The 17,207-nt window shown below is 40.4% G+C and overlaps 1 protein-coding gene across 2 annotated transcripts in view; it reads left to right on the forward strand.

The window, feature by feature from the left end:
• TMEM255B (transmembrane protein 255B) overlaps positions 1-17,207 on the forward strand; it is a 68,168-nt gene that overhangs the window by 2,779 nt on the left and 48,182 nt on the right. For both annotated transcript variants that reach the window (XM_054070972.1, XM_054070983.1), the window contains exons 2-3: positions 4,954-5,096; positions 9,332-9,394. In XM_054070972.1, the coding sequence (XP_053926947.1) occupies positions 4,954-5,096; positions 9,332-9,394 (206 nt within the window). The remainder of the gene's footprint in view (positions 1-4,953; positions 5,097-9,331; positions 9,395-17,207) is intronic.

A 17,207-nucleotide genomic window follows, 5' to 3' on the forward strand; every position in this document is an offset into this window, starting at 1 on the left:
CACACCCTCAATTGTCCCTGGCTTCAATCTAATGCAGATAAGGATATGATGAGAAGATTTCTTTCTACAGGCTTGATTTTTGAAACTACAAGAAAATTGGAGTAAGGTCCAGGCTAAGAGTTTATATGTTCATATTAATCATTGTTAAAGAAGTGAAAGGGGTAAATGTCAAAATTATTCTGAGACTCACTTCAGTATTAAAAGATTGGAAAGTCAATATCCTACATTAACTGTTTCCTGCACTACAGGAATATCAGTGTTGGAAGAAAACGCAGCCTATAAGTACTGACAGCAGCGTTTCCTGTGCTCTTAGTTTACCTGCTGTTCTTGTACATGGTCAGCCTTTGGTCCAAGCCTGGCCACGGAGAGTGTCAGGGAAGAACGCTGAGCCGGCCTCTCTGTCTGTGCTGAGGAGAACTCTTCTTAGGGAACAGGCTGGCATTGGGTTTTAGCTCGTAGGTACAGTAAAAGCAGATCCAAAGAACTGCGTGGCAACTGCTACAAACACCAGTCAACAAAAAAAAATCTTGGAAGCCAACGTGATGGAAATAGCAGAAGGGAGCCAATAGCAGGAAACCTTTGCAGCTGTAGCCTTTTTAATCTGAAGACATTATGCTGCTTTACAAATATTACTTAGGCTTCATAGTATGCTGACAACTTATATACGTGTAATTATACAGATTTTGAGAAGGATGCCAAAGAATTTTATTGATGTGGCTAAGGAAATCCAGACAGCCAGAGCAGAAAACAATTTAGACCTGATTTCTACCTTTTCTATCTTCTCTGAGTGTATGGGAGTCCCTGAAAGCAAGGACTTGCGCGTGCCAGTCTCTGTTCCAGAAGGGCCCTTCCTGTGCTCCTGCCTGTAAGTCATCTCTCCTAAGTGTGAAGTTTATAGCCAACAACGTGTAGTTATAAGAGTTTCCAAACTGGAGTTTGAAAAAGAAGATATATGATTGGATGTTTGCCTCTGATTTGAGGTGCAACTGATAAAAGATTCATAAATGTGAGGACTGAAGGATATTGCATATGTAAATGCTTTCTGGCATGTGTAAATTTCCAAGTCAAAATGTGGTTTGGTCCAAAAATGATCATATAAAAAATGGCATCCTTTTCTGTTTTATCTCACTAAATGGACATCTGATTTACTCCAATTACAAATAAAAGCATGCTTTTCTTTAGACATTTTCCAGCAAACTCAGTCTGGGCAGTCAGACTCATGCCTCTCTTTTTTTGCACTTTATTGATAAACGAAAACTCTGGAGGACAGGTTTATGTCCATGTAATCTGATTAACCTTTGGCAGTAAAGATGTTACTTTGAGAAAAATGTTGAAGTTTGGCTCCTCAGGCACTTTTCATGAAAGCAGACATTGAGTGGTTTCAGAAACACTTGGCTGAAGAGCTTTTGCCCCACTGACTCACAGAAGGTTTGTGTTCCTATATCCCTTTAGATTATGTCTACATGGCAGCTGCAGTTTCATAACAGTGGATATGAGCACACATACCCAAGCCACCTTTAGTCTGGCTGTCTTAACTATCATAAAACCATTGAATAATTCAAGTGGGAAGGTACTTCAGGAGCCTGCTAGTCTAACCTCCTGCTCAAAGCAGGATAAACTATGCGGTCAGACCAGGTTGCTCAAGGGTTTTTCTGGTTGGATCTTCAAAACCTCCAAGGATGGAGACAGCACAACTTCTTTGGGCGACTTGTTCCAATGCTTGACTGTCCTAATGGTGATTTATTTTCCCTCTATGCCTAGTCTGAAACATTTATTGTGTGTCAGTTTATGTCCCCTGTCTTTTGTCTTCCTGCTGTGCACCACTATGAAAAGCCTGAGCCTGTCCTCTTGACAACCATCTTGTTGGCACTGGAAGGCTGCCTATAGCACTGCCAAAATCCATCTCATCTGGGGTTGAGCAAAACCTGGTCCTTCAGCCTCTTCTTATACAGCAAGTGTGCCACCCCCCTGACCTTCTTTGGGGTCCTCTTTTGAATTCACTGCAGTTAATTGATATATTTCCTGTACTGGGGACCCAAAATTGGGTGTAGTACTATATGTGGTCTAAAAAGTGCTGAATAGAGGGGTGTAGTTACTCATGTGAGCTACTAGTGATGCTTTCACCATGAGAGTGGTGAGACACTAGCACAGGTTGCCAAGGGATGTTGTGGATGCCCCATCCCTGGGGGTATTCAAGGCCAGGTTGAATGGAGCCTCGGGCAGCTTGATTTAGTGGGATGTCCCTGCCTATGGCAGGGAGGTTGGAACTAGATGAACTTTAAGGTGCTTTCCAACCCTGACTATTCTATGATTCTATGATTCTGTTAATACAGCCCAGGATGCTGTTGCCAGGGCACACTGCTGGTTCATGTTCAGCTCTTTTCTACATAAAAAGTCCTTTTCAGCAGAACTGCTCCCCATCCTGGCAGTCCTTTGCCTTTATCATTGCAAGGCATTGTTTCTTCCTCTGTGCAGGACTTAGCATCTGCCTGTTAGATTCTACAAGTTTTCTGCTAGCCCATTTCTCCAACCTGCCTAGATCCTTTCAAATGGCAACCATGCCCTCCAGGGTATTGACTGACCCCAGTTTTGTGGCATCTGTGAGCTTGAGGAGCAGGCACACTAGCGCTTGCTGTAGGTTGTTGATGAATACATTAAATGGGGCAGGTTCCAAGACAGGCTGCTATGGTATTCCACTTTTTATTGGCCTCCAAGTAGAGTACAATTCGTTAACCACTCCCTCTGAAACCAATAACCCAGCTAATTTTTTAACCATCTGCTTGTCCTCCCACCCAGGCCATGACATCCCAACTGGTTATGAGAATGTTGTGGGATACTATGTTAATAACCTTGCTAGATCTAAGATGCAAGACATCCACTGCTCCACAAGTGCAGACATTTGTCATAGCAGGCAGCTGGGTTGGTCAAACATGGTTTGGCTGTGGTAAATCCATGCTGACGGTTGCCAATCACATTTTGTATGTGCCCAGAAATGTCGTATGAGAGGATTTGCTCCACGTTTTTGGTCCCAGCCTTCCAGGAACCAAAGTGAGGTTGATTGGCTTGTAATTCCCTGAACCGTCTTTTCAGCCTTTTTAAAAGGTAGGTAGAGCATTTGCCTTTCTTGAGTTATTCAGGATTCCCTGATTTCTATGACTTTTCAAACATGACAGAGAGTGGCAAGGCCATCAGGTATTATTTAATATCTGATAGATGTATTGAATAAAACATTTTAGCTTATGGGAAAGGCAATAGATTTGTGGAGTTATGAGACTGAAGTCTGCTTTCCGCTCTTGACCATGTGAACTGGCTTCATTGAAAGAACTGCCTTTAACCCCATACACTTGAGGAAGAACTGATTCATAAAGAAGAAACTCTCCGTTTTCATGTCCCCAGTGACAGTTCCCGGATTGATTAACAGGGAATTGCCAGAGACAGACATCTGGGGCACAGGCTGGAGGGGAGATGTCTAGGGGGTCTTGTGATTTATTTCTCGATATTTAGCCAGAAGATTTTGTACATGCAGGTGTAGAAGACTTACATAAGCTCATTAGATGGTATTTGTCTTCTGTAAAGTTGCTTGCATTTCATACTAAAAAACTGGACTTAGTTTGGCTGGTTCTACTGGGAAACATAAACGAATGCACAGATTTTTATTACAAATGCATTTAGTTATTCTTTGAAATTATTTGACTTGGTTTGTAAACATCACTAATCTAGCCTGGCACTTGAACTGTAAACATTTAACTGAGTTACCTGACTTTAAATTGGTCACATAACTCAAGTCACTCATTGCAAGTGGCTTCTGCTTTCTTTTTTACTTTCCTGTATTTCCTCTGCTTTTGCTTACAGCAGCGCTCTCAGAGCTTGATCCACACAAGGCTGCCATCCCCTCTCTCCTACTCCTCCGTGGCGAGGGCTCTCGCCTCCAGTATTCAGTGCAACACCACAGCCTCTGCCTCATCCTGAGAGTGTGCATGGAAGCAGATTCATGAGGCCATGGAGGGGAGAGATACTGACCCTGTGCTGTGGATGGGTTGTGCTCTCTCTGGAGCTCTGTGCTGCCCAATTGCAGCTTAGGGTCACACGGCATCTCATGGCCCAGTGCTCCACGCATATTTTTGCCTTGCCTTTCAAAGCAAAAAGAACCAGAAAGGGATATCACAGTTTGATTGATTTGTGTGCCTTTTGTTAGTTAGGATCATATATTGACTGCTGTTTTTAAATAAGGCTGTTATGGGCTGGGTCTCTGATGTAATCAGTGGCTGCAGTTCAGATATGCCACTACAATAGCAAGGTTAAATGGCTTGAAGCAGACTGAAAGCAGTAGATGAACCTACTGGCTTTTGATTTTGGGTGTCTGAATCCACATCCAAGTGAGACTCAATGTATTTCACTAAGCAGCTACTCTTTTGAGAGCGTAGTCCCATATATCATTTACTGATATTGAGGCTTTGCTTCAGAGATACAGATCGGTTTGCTTACTCTAGTAAATATGAGGAGCACATTCATTCTCATGAGAGCATGCGGAGTTTCTGCTAATCCTGTTTAAAATACGAATTTTTATGTTCTATCTGGGTAGAGTCAAATTGGCACTTCACACAGGTAAGCATTTAAGGCTTACAGGATCTGATGCATGGATGTGAGTAACACTTAATTACTAACTTTACTGAAGACAAGGCATAATTATCATTGTAACTTACTTTCAGTTCAGCTTAATAAAAAATCATCTCTTGCATGTACCCAATGTACGTGCATTAAGCTGTGCTGAGCTCTGTGTTTTTTAATTCTCCCTATTGTCTGCCAGCTCTTTTCCTTAGTGGGAGAACAACAGTGGGTTAACAAAGGAGAAGTTTAGCAAAAGAAAATAATTCATGCCTTTGTATTTGTTCTGCCATAATTACAATGAAAAGCTCACTGTTTTTTGTTTTTTTTTCTTCCTGCTCCCTACAGGACAATTTGCAAAAAGGAAGAAGACTTCGCTTTGGTTCACAGTCTCACTGCTGGTAGTGTCTGTTTTCATACTGACTATAGGTCTGGCAGCTACCACAAGAACTGAAAATGTTACTGTGGGAGGCTACTACCCAGGCATCGTTGTGAGTAAAGAAACTTATTTTAGATTATTGGGTGTATCCAAATAAATTAATATCAGCTGGATAGAGGAAGGTCTGACTGATGAAAAAGAAAGATCATTCAATCGTATTGCTTTTCACAGGAGAGAGATACTCCTTTGCTTTGATCTAGATCTGCTGTAGGTAGGGTAGTAAACTCTGGTTTTCTGAAATGCCCCAAAGAGGAGGGTGTTAGGGAGCAGAGTGGGGTCAAGATTGCACTGTGGAGCCATGTGCTGGGCTTAGGGCCCTGTGAGAGAACCTGTGCTTGACTTCCCACTAAACGTGGGTGTGTAAGTGACTGGACAGTAGGCATGGGATAGATTTAAATGATGTTTTAGTGTTTTGTTCCTTTGATGTCAGAATGAGCCTCTCTGCTCTTGTGTCCGTGTGCCAGGAATTCTGCTGGTCCATTGCAGGGAAAGCCCTGTGGATGGGCATCTCCCTGGAGCCTGCTGAACATCCTCTTGTGCAGTTTTGCACTCAACCCTCTCATACAAGATCCCCTTCTGCCATCCTTAGTCTTGTTTTTGCCTTGGGAACAGACTGCCTAAACACACTCCTGCACTGGGCACAAGGTTTGACTTCCATCTGTGTAGCTCTTCATGCCTTTGTGACTTTTGGGGAAGGGCACTCCTTCCAGGCCCTTGTCAGTTCAACCCCCAGAGCCCTTTCTGATCTCAGAAGAAGGGATTGGTCATATCCAAAAGGTTGGAAACTCCTGCAGTCAAAACATTTCTTTATCTGGGCTATGTTTTAAAGAAGAGGAATACAGACAGCAGATAGAGAAAGGCTCATCTGCCTCATTGAGTCTCCCCAAGCCAACCAAGAGGAGGCAGAGTGTGCAAGGTGAAGAAAGAAACTCATGTACCGGCTTGGGTGTGTGGCCCCACTACTACCAAAATGTGTTGCAAGATACTGTTGTTTCTCTACGGAATAAGATGCCCGGAGAAGAGGGATATGTATCTTTTAATACTCACATACATTTTGCATTGCCATTAATAATTTGTGAGTTAGAGCTGTTCCTCCTAAGCAACTCCTCTTACATCTTAGTGTCATGCTGAGAACAGGTCTTTCAGAGAGATAATTTTGGGATAAAGTTCTAGAAAGAGTGGTGTTTTAAAAATAGAACAAAAATAGTTCCTAGAATAAAACCTTAAAAGAATGAGTTTTCCTTTCATTAAGTGAAAATAGATTAATACTGATAAGGTCTCATCTTAATGTAATTTGAATGAAAACATTTAAAAGACCATATTAGCTGCATTCATTCCCTTGAAAGGAGTCTCATTTTTAAACCATTGTCTTTAATATGTGTAATGAACAATAAACCCATGTGCAAAAATCAATTTATTCTAGTGTTTAGTTTCTTTTATAAATAGCACAATGTCTATTCTCTCAGCTGAAAAATATGATCTACTAAAATACTTTTCTTAAAATCTTGGAGTCATTAATAACTAGACAGAATAGCTAGCACTTATCAGAACATTTTGAAAACAAAACCTTCTATTAATATTCCCACTCATGATCTTTTGTGCTAAATAATTTTCATAAAATTCTGATTTCTTTTTGTGCACGTGATTGATTATTGAAGTAACTGAGAAAGGGTGATGGGTTAGTCTCAGTGTAAACATCATTGATACACTAAATATCCTAAACATTTAACAAGAGTAAAAGGTTCTACACAAACTTTGCACGATCTCTTGCCAAAAGCCTGGTCAGAGGTGTATGACAGCACTGCTGTGCTCCTGCTCCATTGCCAGAGGTTACTGACTCCGGTGCAGCAGTGACAGATATCCGGGCAGTGGGATGGCCTCTCCTGCCACCTCTTTCCGAAGGAGCTGAATAACCCTCAAAAAGTGTTTCTCTTTTCTGCTGACAGTAGAGGGAGCTTAGAAAACCAGCATTGCACTAGTCCCAAACTGTTAGACACCTAAAATTATAGGGAAGTGAATTTGACGCTACGTACTGAACTGATGGACAGACAGTGTTTTAATTATAATTAAAAATAAAATCTAGTCCTCATAGAATTCGGTGTTAAAATATTAACTTCATAGCTGGTAAGTGAAATCTAAACCTCAACTGGCTTTAGGTAAGGGATTTTGGTCTTAAAAACTATGCAGAATTAGATTCCACCTTGAAAATACCTACAAATGTGAATAAGACTATCTACTCACACAAATCTGCTTGCATCTAGAAGAATTTGCAAAGCGGGGCTTTAGGGCTAGATCGTAACATAATTCCAGCCTTAGTTTAGTTGCCATTGGCTTCAAGAAGAATTAGATGCCTTAATTTCACTGCTTATGTGGCCATTTGTCATTTGTTTTGGGAAAAGCTTTTTTTTCTAAGTATATCTTTGCGATGGTTTGTATTATCTGCATTGATGCATCCAAAGTATTTTAACATAAAATATTTTGTTTTCATAATCTTTTGACCAGGAGTCTGTGGGGTCAGTTACTATACTGACCTGGAGTATAATAGAGTTCGCAACGCAAATAGCCTGTTGTCTAAACAGACGAAAGAGGCAGCGCATATGACCCTATCCAATTTCAGCAGTGCTGTGGCTTACATCATGATCCTCATCTATGGTTCTGCTCCTTCTGATTTAATTGCTGTTGTTCTTTATTTGCTCCTTTTTTTTTCTCCACTTGGATGATATTATTAAGGCCTGAGCCCCCTGCATCTGCCATTTAAGTGAGGCTTTATGGGTTTTTCCCATTTGGATGAAAAATAGGGCTTGGAACTAAGTGTCTTTTTGATCTAGTTATCTTAATCTAGAAAGTTGCTGTCCCCTGAACACAGTGTCCTTGCTCGTGGTTCCAGCTGTCTTTCCTATTTAGCTGTCAGCGTAGATGCACTTGCACACTCTTAAAAAGTCTCTGCTTTTAGTCCTTGTGCCTCCCCTTCATATAAATCTTGCCAAAGCTCTCTATAGCAAATCTCCTTTCCCTACATTTGCTTTCTTGAGAGGGAGTGACAGATTCCTCTTGTGATACTGAGTGAGTACAGTGCTTGCAGGAGATCTGCTTTGTGCTGTGGGTGGTTGTGCGTAACGGCAAGGAATTCACGGACATTGCTCAAGCCCTTGGCTGGGACATGTAGTCCTTAAAAACTTAACTTGTTCTGGGAGAAGAGGCTATTAACTTGATTCAGAGACCTCATCCAAGAGAGGGGTTTAGATTTCTTAGCAGAAATGTCATGCCCCGTCCTTAGGGTGGGTTGGGTGAATGGCCAGGGAGGAGTATCAGCTTCAGTGAAGAGGAGAGAAAGGAGCATGGAAGTGATGGGGAATTGAGACTGAGGTGACCACAGGGCAGAGTGTGGCCAGACAAGACAAGGAGGGAGCTTTATGGAAGGAGCCTGTTGATACCTGCACTCCAACTCTGGCTGCTTCTCAGTCTGTGGACGGCTGTGTTTCAGGTGTGTGTCACCAAGACCTGTTTTGTCCAAGTCCACATGATCCCAGTGGGAGTCTTAGGTCCAGGATCTCATCTGTTGCCACTTTACCTCATGTTAGCCACATATCTAAGGAGTTTCTACTTCCCCAAACCTTCATGGGCCCATCGGAATGAGGGGGCTTTTCCTGGCAGCCTGATGTTGAAACAGCACTGGCAAGAACAGTAAGATCAGCTTACTGTGTCCCTTCCTCCTCTCTCTCCCATGGCGGCTGGAGCTGCAACTGTACTGTGTTGAAACTAACTGTACTAGTCCTTTTGACACTTTAGCAAGAACTTATTCTGGGATGTGTGATAGTGTTTAGTCATTAAAATCAAATAAACCCCACCCTAAGCAGCTGAAATTTGGTCTATTGTGTGTAAAACTGCTTGTCTGCAGTTGCCTAAAGCTTTGCAGTTTTCCAAAATAATGATATGTGGGCTAAATATAAGTGTTCTTTTCTCCTACTTTGCCTTATTTTTGCTTTATGTTGTGTAAAACTGTACATGACTATGGTAACAGTAGCCAAGTTATGGAAGCGTATGTTTATATAGGCTTTCATTTAAAACCTGGCAAGAATTGCTCTGAAATACCAAAGATACAGTTTTGATCATTCTTCATTACGTTGTATTGTTTCTGTCCAGCAGGAAGTTCCACCCTTTCCCCCAACCTTGCCCATTTAGCCCATCTGTATGATACATCAGCTCAGATATTACTGTAATGCCTTCGTATGTTGACCAAATAAGGTGACCTGATGTGTTTCTGTCGTTTTTTTTTATTTGCCTTAGCTTGGCTTTGGATCTTTCCTAGGGATTGTTGGCATCCACCTGGTAGAGAACAGAAGACAAATGGTAAGCAACAGCCATTTTAGTTTTAAATTTTTTTGGCTTTACTGTTTATGTGAGAAAGTCGTAGAAAATCTTTCCGGCATCTGGGTAAAGGAAAGTGTGTAGGACTGGATTTGTGAAAAGTCTTACACTTTCCTTGCCTTTGGCAAAATATAGCAGTGTCTTCGTTGAATAACAGCATGTCCAATATGTACTTTACAGTAGACTGACTACAGCCAAGCATCCTGAAACAGGATTAATTTCATAATGCAGAGCCTTCACTGGTAGAAGTTGTGTGGTGTTAAGCTCAGAGATGAAAATGATTGACTTACTGTCGTCTTTACTAACAAGTAACTACTTTCAAGTAGTCTGTTGTGATTTCCTGCTTCTTTGTAAGCACAATGTTGTTGTCACTATTTGTAGGCAAACTTCTTTGATAATAGCAGATTTTTTTGCATTGCCTTTACATTTCAGTGATGTATTTGGAAGCTAAAAGCCCTGCTTTTAATTTTTATTTCTAGCTGCGTTTCTCAAAGGAATGAGATTTACAAAGCAATGATGTTTGTAAGCATCTTTGCCTGTTTCCCATTCCATTTTTTTAATGCGTTGACCATTTTCAGGGATATTCAGCAGGTAGGTAGAGACTTTAAAGGCGTGCAAATCCTTCAAGTTTGTCAAAATTCACAGGTTGGTAGAGGAGAGAGTTATGAGTTAGTTCCCCTATAGTGGTAAAGGCTGCAATGTCAGCTCACCTCTTATTAAACTCTACAGAATCCAAATGGGACGTGAGCTGTGAGACTCAAACCTGCAGCAGGCCAGTCCTCATTAATTTTGCTACTGACAAAACAGCTTAATTGATTCCAAGAATTATTGCCCCTGATTCTACATCAGAGACCAAGATGAACAGCAGGTTCCAAGTTGCAGACTCAGTGGTGGGCAAGTGAAAATAGCTTTATTTTCCACAGCATTCATGCTACTTTACTGACAGGCATGACATTTTAGGGTTGTTTTATCTTTCATTTTCCTCTAATCTATCTCTTAGTTTTCTACTGTTTCTTTCCTTAGCAGAAAGTAAAACGGCTGAAAAGGCTGTAAGATGGGTAAGAGGCAGTTAAGCCATGTAATATTCAACATGTTGTGTCATTTACACAAGAATGGTGGAGAAATCAGTGTCCAGTGTATTTGGTATTAGTGTCTGTTTGCGTTTCCCAGCGTGGAACAAGGAAAACTGCTTTCTGCTTATAACGTTTACTGATGATCTGACTGCTGAAGGATTTGGCTTCTGGGGAACAGACCAAGAAAATAACTGGAAGTTTAACTGTACTTCTTGCCTTGAGTACAATTCACATTGGGTTAAGCCTTTTAACACTGTCTTTGCTAAGGCTGAACTGCTTGTTTTCAAACATTACGGAAATGAGATGAAAAGGGTTTATGTCATACTGCAACTAATGGAGGTAATTATTCCCCGGGGTGTAACTTGAGTATATTTTATTGAGAGGGTTTAGGGCAGCTTTAACAAATTTACAGCCATCAATAAGATTGCAAGGACTTATGTAAGCACAGCAATGTCATATTCCTGTAACTAAAAATTCTATACACTGCAGCAGAACAAAGGGGAGTGGGAAGGAAAAGAAATTGTTTACTCAGTTGCTTATGTTATGAATGTACTTCCTCTGTGCAGCTACTGCAGTATAATTTGAGTTCCACCCAGAGTAGCTGTAACAATTGTCTGTCCCTGGTAGTGACTTAGTACTTATTTTCTGTTCTTTTTTTTTAGTTGAAAATGAATGTAGATTCAGTTACGTTAGAAAAAAAATCTATTTTAAATTGGCCTTTTCTCCATAAATCTGTTTATCTTTTTGTCTTTAAGTTCTGTTTCCTTCTGACCTATTCTCTGTAAGTCCAGATGTATTCAGGGTGGATGAAAAGCTAAGTGCAAGATGAAATATGTAAAGGTTAGCAGAAGTAGTCCAGCAAAATCCAGCACTCAATAAATGTGAGCACAGGGTTTGAGAGAAAAAAAGCCCAGTTAGGCAGAGTGGACCATGGTTTGTTCTTAAAACACAAGATTAATAATGTTGTACCTCTTTGACCTTGTTCTTGGCATCACAGGGCCCACAGTGGGAGTTCAAAGTGCTGACCAAGGTATAACCTTTAATTCAAAGGAACTGCTGCTTGCAGAAGCAGGCTCTGCCTCATTGACCAGCATGATTTCACTTCACCTCTTAGCATTCATGCTTGGCTCTGCTATGCAGAACTTGGCTCCAGCAGAACAAAATTTCCCTTTGACTAAAGATTTGCACTGATTTGGGATGCTTTTGACTGGCAAAGAGCAGAAATTGAAAAATAATGGGTTGCTGTCCCTTTCCGCCTCTCTTGCCTTCTGCAAAGCAGGTCATGGATTGAAGAAGAGTACAGCTGTAAGTTGTTTTGTTCCAAAGGCACACAGTCCAGCTGGGTGGGTGGGAAATACAATACTGCTCAAATCAAACGGATTTGATTGTAAGACATGAAATGTCCCTGTCTGTTTGCTTGCTTGCCATCTCCTCACATTACAGTACAAAGTATATTCAGTTAGAAAATTAGATGAGGAAATTACATACAGAGGTGGGGGAGGCTGGGTGCACAGAGGGGTTCGTGGCAGCAGAGCTGAGCTGAGAGCAGTAAATAGTGCTGAGGGAGTGCTGTAAGAGGTTTCTTCTCAGATAAATGCAGAGGTGGCATGAGCTAGCACCTAGAAATGAAGAACTCTCTAAATTGTGCAACATTGATAAGATACCATGAATGTTATTTTAGCTAACCCCATGGATAACCAAGCCCTGGCTCACAGTTTCCACTCACACATCTTTCCAATGCCAGCCTCATCAAACTGTACTGATCACAAGGCTGAAAATGAGCGTGCTGAAGCTGTGGTGCCTGCAAGGTGGGAGATGCAAGGCCACCGTAATAACTGTCAGGGTTTTCAACATTTTCAATATCACAGTGCTACCTACAAGAACTCTCTGTAGAGTTGTGGGAGTCACCTGAACAGCAGCGCAGCTACAGCAGAGAGCAGCAAAGGCAGGAAGGGGGTTAGAGGAGGTACAGGAGTGTAAAGGACACAGAGAGGGTGAGGAGGAATTAGAGAAACAAAAGTGACTTCTCAGGGGGTATGAGTTAGTGCGAACCTCTGTAATACTTAACAATGAAGACAGTTGTCTGCAGCAGGTCTGAGACCTGAATTAATACTTTGCTGAGTCTTGCTTGTATTTTCTTCATGCTAACAGAAAGTTAATTTTCTTGATGATGAGTCTGGGACATGCTCAAATACTAATCTGATGCACATGGCTCAGCCTGGTCCTTGACTTGTTCAGAGTGGTGGTTGTAGTGATTTTAGATGAGAAGACATTGCTTCTGAGGAAAGTAGAATTTGAAAACATGAGGGTGGTTAAAACATGGAGCTTTGCACAGAGTCAGAAAAAGCAAAGCTATTTTTTTCAGAATTCTGAAGGCATGCTAACTTTACGTGCTTTAATGTGCTTGCTTCTAGATCTCTGTCAACAATAACTAGCTTTCAAATTAAGTTCTGAAAAGCAACTATAGCAGAAGTTGGAGAAAAAAAGCAATAATTTTCTCTTCTGTTTTTAGTTGATAGATTTCCCTGACAGTGTGTGTGCCCTATGTTAAGATGTATGTGAGACAGTATTTCAGTATTATCTCCGATTACTTTCTTGCCTATAGAATTTGTGTCCGCTTCAGAAGAAAAGCTCTTTTAAAGGAGTTACATGCGTGAGCCTTTTTTTAGAACTGTAAGAGCCATCCTCTTTTGCTTTTCAAAACTGAAATATCTTGTAAATAAATTACATCCATCATAAAATGCCCACTGGACATTTTGTGTGAAGTGGTGGTTATTAATATGTATGCCAAAAAAGAGATACTGATATAGATACCTACTGTGCTTTATTCAAATGTGTTGTGCTTCATCTACTTTTTCATGCAAGTTGAACATCCTGGAAGAAACTGGCTTTAGTGCAGATTTTTATCAAAGATGCTAATTGCTGATACATTCTATACCACATATGAAGCTAATTAAAGCAGCTTGTTTACATAAAGAGAAAAAAATTACAATTCTGTAGGTCTCTTGAGACTATGTTTGATATTCCTGCATAAATAAATGGAAGAACTCTTCATTGCATTGCAGGGGAAATGAAGTCAATGTAAAAGCAGTTGTCATTACCAAGGTATTATTTCTCCATTCAAGCTTCAGAGAAAGTCAACAGCACTTCTTTTTTTCAGTGATCATTTTTTGGTGCTCACATTTCACATAGTTCATGGAAAAATAATTAGTGCTGATGAAAAAATTATAATAATGGAACAAATCGGCAATCATCCTTGTCTTGTTTAGTACCTTTGAAATTATTAAAACTGAAAAGACCTATTGCTCTTTATTCTGTCATAAATGTGCACTAGATTTTGTGATGTCATGTAACTGTACAGAACAGACAAGGAGATTTGTTTAAAGATAACCAGTACGGGTTGACACCGACACTTGTATGAGCTAAAGCATGGCTCTTCTTTAGGTATCTGTGTTCCTTTCAAAAATATAACAGCATCTTATTAGCTGGTAGGATCAAGTAGATTATTCTTTGAGAGCATCTCCCTGCTCTCCTATGTGTAGTTCTTAGACCGCTGTGATGAGGTGCCCTGTGGAGGCATCTCATTCTCCCCTTAGGGCTTGGAAGGATCCCTGAAGAGTGGTTTAGACTAGACTCGGGAGTTTTAGGTAGTTGAAGTGTGGTAAGAAGAATCCCGTGTTACGTGATAATTATATTTCTCTTCTGTAATATTGAGGAGATTAACAAAGACATCATACTAAAACTCTGCACAGTTTTGAATTTAGAGCAGAACACCCTGTGTATAGACTGTCTAGTCTCCTTTTGTGCCATAAACATGGTGCAGTCTTGGGTATTAGCCGCCTTATTTTGCAGGAATCAGCGTTGTGAACTCTTCTAAATACTTCAGGGGGGAAGAATTTTGAATGTGGTCTATCCCTGGGAGGTCTGAGAAATCTGTGTTATTCCTTGTAGTGCAAAAGAATATTCAGCAAAGATGGATAGGAGTGAGATGAATAGCTGGAAATGTTTTTAAGGCTCCGTTATTTCATCTGAAGAGGACAAGTGTGTGTCTCTGGGTATGAAAGCACCATCCAAAGTGAAGACAAGTGAGATTAATAGAAGAAAATTTTTATGGGCAGTAAAAAAAATAGTTGAAAAGTTGCTTATAATTTATTTCAGTTCACATAATATTATGAGAGGCATTTTGCTCTTATTAGCATTATGTAGTCCATGGATGAAGGACTCAGTAAAATATTTTGGATTTTTTTTAATGCACTTCTTTAGCCTTGTGCATTTAAAGTGAAGATTTCTAATTTATAATTAATATAAATATCCATTGACACAGAGAGGTCTTCCTTTCTCCTCTTCCTTCTTTTCCTTCTGCCTCAATCTTGCTGACTCCTTCTTCTCCTCTTCCTTGCTCCAGCTAAAAATAGTTTCCACTGGATTACTGAGTTAAAAGGTTCATAGCCAAGTGAGCATCAGACATAGAGGTAACTGGTAGGGCTGCATGGCGGAGAGTAGAGTCTGTGGGGGGAGTGAACAAGACTTGTCTCTTTTGATAGGAATAAAGTGTTGTATCAGCTCACTCTACTGTGAAATCATCATAGGCACGATGTCTATCTGACAGACCTAGAGAGATGCCACTAAGTACGTACAGCTACAGCCTAACACAGCAGTTCTTTCCCACTCATATGACCTTGTGCTGGTCTATTGGTTGTACCAGTCCCAGGTCTTACCTACCCCAGGTTACCCACTCTGTGACCCAACACTGCATTAGCTGGGTCTCGGTTAAGAAACTACCACGTTTTCACCATTACCATTGGTAGAATGAAATGGGAAATTTATTACAGGGTGAAAAAATTAGGAAACAGATATTTTGACTTCTATTTGGATTGCTTTCTTGGCAACCAGAATGGCTTCAGTTTGCTTCTAGAGGCTTAAATTATATAGAAGTAGATGGGAGTTCTATAGACACGCATATATCTGAGTGTGTATATACAGGTATGCATCTGCACAGCTTATTTTCAACATTGCAATGTTTAAATCCTGGCACTATTCTTTTGAGTCAGAGACTCAAGCCTCTAATTCAATTCAAATCCTCCATCTTACTAAGTGGGAGTCCTTAATGATGTGGTTCCTTTAAGATCTGAGCTTGGAAAAAGCATACAGAGTTAAGTGCATAGTAGGACAAGTTTTAACTGCCAGCTTGTTTTCTTGTGCTGTTTATGTAATGAAAGCATTACTGTCACACAGCTGAAAACAAAAGCAAACTTTATGACCCATGAAATGTATTTGTGGAACAACAAAGCAATAGATTACTTCCCCCAGCAAGCAGGAACAGGGGATAATAAGTCTTGATAAGGAATCCAGGCTAAATGCTCATGTGTGCTTGGTGGAGAAGGTGAGGTAGGTTGTGCCTTATGAAAAGGATAGGTGGTTTCTGATCCTTTTGTTCAAGAATGTGATCAAATGAAACAGATGAGTATCTGTGTTGACCAGTTACAATCTTCCATACTCTGCAGGTAGAAATTCACTACATGAAAGCTTGTAATTTAATTGTAATGCACTCCTGATAAAGGGTGCGTGTTTCTTAAGAAACCAATGCAATCACTATTAGCTGAAAGAGGTTTTCTAAAGATTCTGATGTAAAAATAGTTTCTTTTTCTAAAACAGTGTCAACTGTTGCAGTCTGAATCTATATCAATTCTACCACTTTCTACCAGGAAGCATAAACTTTCATGACACATGGTATGCTATTTATTACTGGCTTATTGTTCTCATAGTGCTCTGAACAGCTGCCTCAGTTTAAGTGACGAAATGAGCTTGTTCCATTTTAATCAATAAAAGAGCATCCATGAGAGGAAGTATGTGATGTATTCCTCTAATGTCAGCACTGCTGATCAGTAAATCTAAATTTATGTTTCACTTTTGTCCCTTTCCTTTTAATGCTGTACCTAGTTTTTGCTTCTTGACTATTTGTTACCCTTAAATATGTAATCATTTTGGCCATTCTTAGATAAGTGCTTTTGCTGATGTTTACTAGGGGGAAATTTTACCAGTTTGAAATGCTTACTGGACTAAGGCTTGCTTAGGCTGGTTCCAAAACTATTAGCATTTCTCCAGCTCTGAAATCCAGCTGATGGGGCTTTTTTTCCTTCTCTGTATAACATCACTCCATTTTCATCAAATCCCTGGCATCCTTCTTGCCTTCCACATTAATCTCTTCCCTCCCTTGCAAGTCCTAGGCAAGTAACAGAAGGGAACTACTGAAGTAAATAGAAAACAAATATCAAAGTAGCCAAGATCAATGAAATAAAAGAAGTATTGACAAGATCTTAGGTTTGGTGGTGCAGATACTTCCTCATCTAAGCTCCCTCTAGAGCCAGTGACAAAAAAAAAGACAGATACCATCAGAAGGTAATTCATCCCATTCTACAGTAGGTGTAGATGTCTGGAAGTGTCTGGCTCTGTGTTGACTACAGAGGAGCACAGATAACCATGTGAGACAAATACATACATTTTAAGTAGCTGGAGTAAAGTGATGAAATCTGTCCATTAGGAAAGTTTCCTTGGCAGTTTCACCACATACAGAATACCAGTCTTGGTACCACCAGCAGCATCAATAAGAGCTACTGCTTCGCTTTGGATGAAGGACCGCAACATTCCCCTTTCGGAAATATATACTGAGGCTTCACACTCTGTACTTCTAATGAGCAGAGCCTGGCTGGTTCTTGAACACA

Source organism: Cuculus canorus, chromosome 1 (genome assembly GCF_017976375.1).
Source record: "Cuculus canorus isolate bCucCan1 chromosome 1, bCucCan1.pri, whole genome shotgun sequence".
Taxonomy (NCBI): Eukaryota; Metazoa; Chordata; class Aves; order Cuculiformes; family Cuculidae; genus Cuculus; species Cuculus canorus.